The sequence below is a fragment of the Scylla paramamosain genome, chromosome 20 (assembly GCF_035594125.1).
Source record: "Scylla paramamosain isolate STU-SP2022 chromosome 20, ASM3559412v1, whole genome shotgun sequence".
Taxonomy (NCBI): domain Eukaryota; kingdom Metazoa; phylum Arthropoda; class Malacostraca; order Decapoda; family Portunidae; genus Scylla; species Scylla paramamosain.
The window spans coordinates 1,827,639-1,836,794 of NC_087170.1; the positions used below are offsets into that span (position 1 = coordinate 1,827,639).

At 38.0% G+C, this 9,156-nt stretch overlaps 1 protein-coding gene across 1 annotated transcript in view; it reads left to right on the top strand.

The window, feature by feature from the left end:
- LOC135110169 (uncharacterized) overlaps positions 1–3,921 on the top strand; it is a 47,672-nt gene extending 43,751 nt beyond the window's left edge. The window contains exon 6 of the mRNA XM_064022160.1: positions 54–3,921. Coding sequence (XP_063878230.1) covers positions 54–78 — 25 coding nt within the window. The 3' untranslated portion in view covers positions 79–3,921. The remainder of the gene's footprint in view (positions 1–53) is intronic.
- The last annotated feature ends 5,235 nt before the right edge of the window (positions 3,922–9,156 follow it).

Consider the following 9,156-nt stretch of genomic DNA (forward strand, 5'->3'; position numbering starts at 1 on the left):
GTGTCGCCACAGCATTTCTGCCCCACTCATCACCGTCTGGCTCTCCCATACAGACTGTCTGAAGAGTTCCTGTGGTAACTGTAATTCCCGCGAAGACCAGACTCATCGATGCTGGAAGTGCATCCATTTATGAGGCAAACATCTGGGCTACATTTATTCAACTGGATTGTGTGTATACAAGTCTACTCGTACAATCTCTCTCTCTCTCTCTCTCTCTCTCTCTCTCTCTCTCTCTCTCTCTCTCTCTCTCTCTCTCTCTCTCTCTCTCTCTCTCTCTCTCTCTCTCTCTCTCTCTCACTCAGGTTTATGGACCTGATAGGGTCCCTCCTATTGTTCTCCGAAACTGTGCCTCCGTGCCAAGTCAAACTCTTCCTATCAACATCTACCTATCCTTCTTGCTGGAAGTTTGCCTAAATCCAACCTGTTCCTAAAAAGGGTGACCCTTCTAGTCCCTCCAACTACCGTCCTATTGCTTTAATTTCCTGTCTCTCTAAAGGAAATTACTGAGATGCCAGCCTCAAAAGAAAGCTCAAAACCGTCATTGATTTAGGATCACCACAAGTAGATTACGAAGCAGAGTGTTACCACTGTCAACTGAAAACAGGAGAGGAGGAGGCGTCGCGTTATACGTTAGGGACACATTACAGTGTTGTATGAACAATAGAATAAAAACAGATAACAAAGCAGAGTCGATATGGGTATGTACCTAATTTCCCTATGGTCACTGTTACCTAGCTGTCCTCCAACCTCAACCTGCGTGACTGCTTCCTCCCTGTTAGTTAGAAGGAAGGATCGCAGTCAGTAGTGCTAGGGGTAGTTTACAGACCACCGACCAGTACAGAGGGAATTAACACCTCACTGTGGCAGGAATCAAATAGAGCAGGCAGGTACATTCAGGTATATGTGGTAGGAGATTTTAATTTTAGGAATATCTACTGGAGTCTGATTGTGGGTAACAAGGAAGCAGAGGAATTTCTTAAGGTAATTCAGGATAATTTTTTAAAACAGGTAGTCGTAGAACCCACAAGGGGGAATAATATTCTAGATTTAATTCTTACTAACAGGGAGGAAGCAGTCACGCAGGTTGAGGTTGGAGGACAGCTAGGTAACAGTGACCATAGGGAAATTAGGTACAATTTAGAATGGGAAGAAACTGTTAGAAACAAAAACACTAGTAAAATACCTGACTTTAGGAGAGCAGATTTTGAAGAATTAAAAAGGTACCTCCAAGGAGTGGACTGGCAAAGGATGCAGGGTGAGGTCAGGTCAGGGACGGAGTTCAGAGAGATAAGGCAGGATGAGAGAGGTGAGGTGAAGTGTGAGGGTGTAGGACAAGAGGAGGGAAGATGTGTCCGGAAGGGAGGAGGAAAGAGGAAGTGGGGAGATAGATGTGAGTATGTTGGAATGTCAGGTTATGTTGAAATGAGAGAGGTGAGGTCGAGGCGAGTAGATGAGGGAGTGGACTGGATAGTAGGGAACGAGATGAGGGGATTAGGTGAGGTAAATGCAGATGAATTGTATAAATATTTCGTAGATAAAGTTCATACGGGTCAGTTAGCAAATATCCCGTATAGAACAATAAGATCACAAAAAAAAATGACCCTAAATGGATGACTGCTAGGTTAAAGCATTATATACAGCGTAAGAGAAGTATATATAAGAGATTAAGGGCAAGTGAAGAAGTTTTCAGGGCGCAATAATAATAATAATAATAATAATAATAATGAATTAGAACAGTCAGGAAGTTAACGAGAAAAGCTAGGGACAATTATGAATTAAAGGTAGCCAGCCAGGCGAAGACGGACCCCAAGGGATTTTATCAGGTATACAGGACGAAGAATAAGAATACTGTAGGTCCATTAAAGGCAGCAGATGGGGAGCTCGTTAGTTCTGGGAAGGAGATAAGTAAACTTCTGAATGATTATTTTTTAGCTGTCTTCACCCAGGAAAACATGCAGGATATGCCAGATAGTGAATAGGTGTTTAGAGCAGATGAGAATGAGAAGCTGACAGATATTTCCATAACTAGGGAGATAGTGGAACAGGAGATAGATAGGCTAAAAATGTTCCAAGTCACTAGGACCTGATGAAATATATCCCAGAGTACTTAAGGAATGTAAAGAGATTATTAGTGAGTTAGTTTCTGCCTTTAGGAAATCACTGGAGTCGGGTGAGGTACCAGTAATGTGGAGGCAGGCTAATGTAGTACCCATCTTTAAGAAAGGAGATAAAACTTTAGCCTGTCAGCTTAACTTCAGTTGTAGGTAAAATGTTAGTCAATAATAACGAGGAATATTAGGGAACATTTAGACATACATAACTTGATATATCAGTTACAGCATGGCTTCACGAAGGGGACGTCTTGCCTGACAAACTTGTTAAGTTTTTACACTAAGGTGTACGAGGCAGTAGATAATGGTGATAGATATGATATCTTATATCTGGACTTTAGTAAAGCATTTGACAAGGTACCCCATCAAAGGCTCCTGAGAAAGGTTAGGGCACACGGGATAGATGGGAAGGTGTTAGGCTGGATAGGGTCATGGCTTGGTAACAGGCGACAGAGAGTGGTAATAAACGGCTCGAAATCCGAGTGGGGTCATTTAATTAGTGGGGTGCTACAGGGATCAGTATTAGGGCCATTGTTATTTCTAATATATACCAATGACTTGGATAGTGTAATTAGTAGTGATGTCAGTAAATTTGCGGATGACACAAAGATAGGTAGATTAATTAGGTCAGAATCGGATGCCATCGACTTGCAGGCAGACCTAGATAGAATGAATGAATGGACGGATAGATGGCAAATGCAATTTAATATCAATAAATGCAAAGTGCTTAGCGTAGGTAGAGGAAACCCACACAATAGGTACACATTAAACAACCAAACTCTGGTAGGTACAGGGTACGAGAAAGATTTAGGAGTTATAGTTAGCTCTGAACTCCGTCTATGGAAACAATGCATAGAAGCCAGAAACAAGGCAAATAGGGTACTAGGATTCATTTTTAGGAGTGTTAAAAGTAGAAGGCCGGAAGTAATATTAAAGTTATACTTGGCGCTGGTCAGACCTCATCTAGACTACGCTGTGCAGTTCTGGTCCACACATTACAGGAAAGATATAGGTCTATTAGAATCAGTACAGAGGAGAATGACTAAAAGGATACAGGGGATGAGGAGTATTCCTTACGAGGCGAGGTTGAAGCTGTTAAATTTACATTCTGTAGAGAGACGTAGATTAAGAGGGGACCTGATAGAAGCCTTTAAGTGGTATAAGGGTTATAACAAGGGAGATGTAAGCAAAATTCTTAGGATCAGCAACCAGGGTAGAACAAGAAATAACGGGTTCAAGCTTAAAAAAATTAGGTTTAGGAAGGAGATAGGAAAAAAATTGGTTCTCAAATAGAGTGGTAGATGAGTGGAACGGACTTAGTAATCATGTAATTAGTGCTAGGACACTAGAGAGCTTTAAGAGAAGATTAGACAAGTTTATGGATGGGGATAACAGATGGAAATAGGTAGGTGTGTTTTATACAGGGACTGCCACGTGTAAGCCTGGTCACTTCTTGCAGCTTCCCTTATTTCTTATGTTCTTATGTACTGTTTGTTCACAAGAAGTCGAGCCTAGCAGGCTGCAGTACGAGTGACCTAATCTCCGCAATTCCTCAACAGGGAGGAATCTCAAATATCTATCACTTCATAACATTATGTCTGATCGCTAGTATGGGTTGCGTCAAGGACTCTCTAATGGTGATCTTATGGCTTTTTTTACTGAGTCTTGGTCATTCTTTTTTAATTTATTTTTTTTTTTTTTTGTGAAACTTGGCGTAGCCTCAGACATATCAAACGCATTTTGATAGAGTATGGCACAAATCCCTGATTTCTTAAGTACCATCCTACGGCTTCTATCCTTCTCTCTGTAACTTCATCTCAAGATTCCTTTCTCTGTTCTATTGCTGCTGTGGTAGACGATCACTGTTCTAAATCTATTAATAGTGGTGTTTCTCAGGGTTCTGTCCTGTCACCCACTCTTCCTATTATTCATCAATGACCTTCTAAACCAAACTTCTTGTCCTATCCATTCCTACGCTGGTGATACCACCCTGCACTTTTCCACATCTTTTCATAGACGTCCAACGCTTTAGGAAGCAAACAGTTCTCGCAGGGAAGTTACAGAATGCTTGATTTCTGATTTCTAAAATTTATGATTGGGGCATAGCAAATTTAGTATTATTCAATGCCTCAAAATCTCAATTCCTCCATCTATCAACTCGACACAACCTTCCAGACAACTATTCCCTCTTCTTCAGTTACACTCAACTGTCCCTCTCTTCTACACTGAATATCCTCGGTCTGTCCTTTACTTATAATCTAAACTGGAAACTTCATATTTCATCACCTAAAACAGCTTCTGTGAAGTTAGGTGTTGTGAGTCGTCTCCGCCAATTTTTGCTCACCTTCACCCCCCCTTTACAGCTGCTAACTGTGTACAGAGACCTTATCCATCCATATATGCAGTATGCTTCACATGTATGGGGAGGGAGGGGGTTTCACTCATACCCCTTTTATAGACAGGCGGAATCAAAAGTTTTTCGTCTCATCAACTCCTCTCCTCTAACTGATTGTCTTCGGATTCTCATCTCCACGATATTGCACGTCTTGCTATCTTCTACCACTGTTTTCATACTAAGGGTTCTTCTGATCTTGCTAACTGCATACCTCCCCTCCTCCCGCTGCTTCGTTGCACACGACTTTCTTCTTTCTCTCTTCCCTATTCTGTTTACCTCTCTAATGCATGAGTTAACTAGCATACTCAATCATTCATCCTTTCCCTCTTAAACATTAGAACTTCCAGCCTACTTCTGTGTTTCCATTTCCTTTGATTTGAATCCTTTAAAAACACACTTATCCTGTAATTTCTAACAACCGCTTTTTACTCTGTTCGGGGATTGGAACCTCAGTGGGTGTTTTTCTTTATTATTATTATCTCAGTGGGTGTTTTTCTTTATTATTATTATTTTCTTTTTTTTTTTTTGCTCCTGGCCTGTGCCCCTCCTTAACGAAAAAAAAATCTATATTTGTTTCACTGTATTAACTTTTAATTGTCCATTAAAACTTTATCACATATAAATAAAAAAAAAGGATAAATAAATACTCAATAAACCTCTCCTCCCCCCAGAACATGAAGATAAATAAACAGTGGGTTTAGTAATGATAATAATAATAATAATAATAATAATAATAATAATAATAATAATAATAATAATAATAATAATAATAATAATAAATCCCGGATTTTTTCCTACCCTGAAAACAATTAACTAACAGTGTTGACTAGATTTTATCTAGATATGAAGAGAGTTCTAAACTTCAAGACCAAGATATAGAAGATAATTTTGGAAGAGTTTAGTTCTGAATGGATAATTTGAAGAAATTCATATGATTTCTTGTACTAGAAGGAAGATGTCTCTGAATGCTGAAGATTCCATCTTTACTTTTCATTAACTTAAATATATATAACAATATAAAATATTTGTGAATATACTTCAACAAATTTAATTTGGGAAATATCCCTTCAGTAGGGTCAAATTTCTTTTTAAGTGTTATTATTTTTAAAATATGTTTTCTGAATTTTGAATAATTTATCTAGGAATAATGGCCATTTCCAACCCCAAATAGGTATGCAATATATAATTTTTAGCAACAAAGTATAACAGAGTTAACATAGATTCAGTCGTGAGTATTTGTCTGATACGATACAGGATTCCTGCAATTTTTTTGACAGAGTAGTAGATAGATTACCAATATGTTGCCTCCAATTAAATTTGTCATGTAATAAAACCCCTAAAAAATTAATTGTGTTAACATTGGGAACATTTTCCTGATCCAAAATTACTAGAGATAAGTCATATGTTAGAGATCTATTTTTGAATAACTTCACATGAGTTTTATTAAATAAGTTTTAACTTGTTATCCTTTATCCATTACTGTTGTGATCTGATTCCCGGGACAATTAAGAGAGGTCATTATCATTGACAATGAAGCTTGTGTCGTCAGCATACATTGTAAAATGAGCATTGTTAGTAGAATTTATTATATGAACAGAATGGGGTCTAGTATTGAATCTTGAGGTACACTATATTTAATTCATTTCTAATCAGAATATACATAAAAAAAAAAAAAAACTGTGCACTCTGTTAAGTAGCTCTTGATTAAGTCATAAGCAGGTCCCCGCAAGCCAATATTATTTAAATTAACAAGTAAAATATGATGATATAGAGAGTGAAAGACCTTAGAAAAAAAAAAAACGCACACATTGGCGACATGAGACTTTTTATCCAATTCATAATGAACTTTTGAAACAAAAATTTAAAACACTGATTTTGTTGAGTTCTTTCTAAAGCCAAATTGAGAATTTGATAAAAAAAAAAAAAATATTATTCTCAAGAAAATAAACAAGTCAAATACTTTACTAATAGCAGATAAAATGGATATCACTCTATAATTGTTAAGGTTTGACCATTTTGAATTGAGCGTTTAGGCATCGTCTACACTTACACCAAGACACACCTCATGTCATGTTGTTCCTACTTCAAGATAAAATGGTGTTGTAGTATATATACACTGTGATGCTCTAAAAAGGCAAGTTAGTGTTTTTAATTACTTTTTTTTTTTTTTTTTTTTTTTTTAGGCAAACACCACAATACTTGGCAACGTTTCCCCCAAGCATTGTCACTTTTCCATGGATGGCCGAGTGAGGTCACGTGGTCAGACTGACCGTGTTAATCCATAGGTCACTTCCTTTCGCGCCGCCAGCCAGGATAGAAGCTGCCTCTCCCGCTCGCTCTCGTCAGCTCCACAGCCGAGAAAATAATTATTTACTCTGTAAATAAGAATTTTTTGGAAGAAAAGGCTGATAGGGGGCCCATTACTTGACCCCTCAAGAGCTGTTGCCCGAATAGCGAAAGCCACCAACGTGGGCGAGGCAACAGTTAAAAGAATTTGTTCATTTGCCAATGAAGCTCACATGTCACAGAGGCCACCAGCGCTTCCTGTGTTCTCCTCACCAACAAAGAACCGCCCTGCAGCCATAACCAACGTTGATGATTTTGACAAATGTGTGGTGAGAAGGACAGTTTTGGGATTTTACGCAAGGAAGGGCATCCCAACAGTGCATAAAGTACCAACAGTGCATAAAGTAAAGGAAGAATTGAAGGAAAATATTTCCTTCAAAGGATGCACTGAATCTCTACAGAAGATTCTCAAAGAGATTGGATTCAGATACAGAAAAATTGATGGCCGCAAATTTCTCATGGAGAGGAGTGATGTTATTGCTGCTCGTACACGATTTTTGACAGAGATGCGGCGTCTGAAGCAGTCTTCCCAGGCGAACATCGTTTACCTGGGTTTACCCGGGTTAACCAAAGTTACACTGTAGGAAAATGGTGGACTGACACCACATCTGAAGCAGCAACAGGAGTACAGCCACCGAGAGGAAAGGGAGGCCGTCTCATAATTCTCCACGCATGAACAATAGATAGTTTCATCAGTAATGCAGAACTAATCCTCCAGCCAAAAAACGACGGGGATTATCACAAACAGATGAATTCCACGGTGTTCGAGAAGTGGTTCAGGAATCAGCTGCTGCCCAGCAACGCACCAAACTCCATCATCGTTACGGATAATGCTCCCTACTACTCCGTGCTACAAGAGAAAGTACCAAGCTCATCGTAGAAGAAGGCAGAACTGATGGAGGGGCTTAAAACGAAAGGTGTCCGGCTCAGTGATGAACTACTGAAGGCAGAGCTGTATGAGCTTACCAAGAAAATTGCAGTCGTCAAAAAATATCGCATTGACAGTATTGCAGACTTGGCAGGCCATAGGGTTGTGAGGTTACCACCATACCACTGTTAATATAACCCCATTGAATTCATATGGAATCAGGTCAAGTCTTATATCATCAAGCAAAATAATTTTAAAATGACTGACTTGAAAACATCTGGTGAAGGAGGCCCTGCGTCACATCACGCCACACAACTGGATGCGAGCTGTTGCCTATGCTGAACATCTTCAAGAAAAACATGGGCGACAAGACATACAAGTGGATCACTTCGTGGATTCTCTGATCATCGATAGTGCTGAAAGCTCAGACGAAGAGCCGTCTGATTAATGATCAGAGAGAGGATTAGGCCTCCAGGGAAAACATTATATATATATATATATATATATATATATATATATATATATATATATATATATATATATATATATATATATATATATATATATATATATATATATATATATATATATATATATATATATATATATTTTCTCTCTCTCTCTCTCTCTCTCTCTCTCTCTCTCTCTCTCTCTCTCTCTCTCTCTCTCTTTACATTGTGAATTTCGTTTAAATGTGATAGGTATCCTTTTAGATACGATATTTTCTTTAAACTATGATGTTATATTTTTATTTATTAGTTACGACTTTTTTCAACACCACCAATCGAGGTAAAAGTCAAGGCACGTTTATATATATATATATATATATATATATATATATATATATATATATATATATATATATATATATATATATATATATATATATATAAACGTGCCTTGACTTTTACCTCGATTGTTGGTGTGGAAAAAAAGTCGTAACTAATAAATAAAAACATAACATCATAGTTTAAAGAAAATATCGTATGTAAAAGGATACCTATCACATTTAAACGAAATTCACAATGTAGAGAGAGAGAGAGAGAGAGAGAGAGAGAGAGAGAGAGAGAGAGAGGTGTGTGAGGAGTGAGGTTATCAGTAACACATAGGCTCTAATCCGATAATTGGCCCAGTACCATGATTGGCAAAGTGACAGGCCGGGGAATCCCCGGAAAGAGCAATGCCTAAATGCTCAATTCAAAATGGTCAGACCATAGTCATATTTACAGCCGAATTTGTGTAGAGGCAATGATTCTGTTATTTACTATTTATAAGGATATAAACCATGGCGAAAGGGTAAATTTACTAAATGAGTAAGAGTAGTCGAAATATGGTCTACAGTTTGCTTTAGTAGGACTGCAGTAATTTCATCATATCCTGCAGAATTATATTTTAGCGAGTTAATATACCCTTTAAGTTCCTGTACATTACAAGGG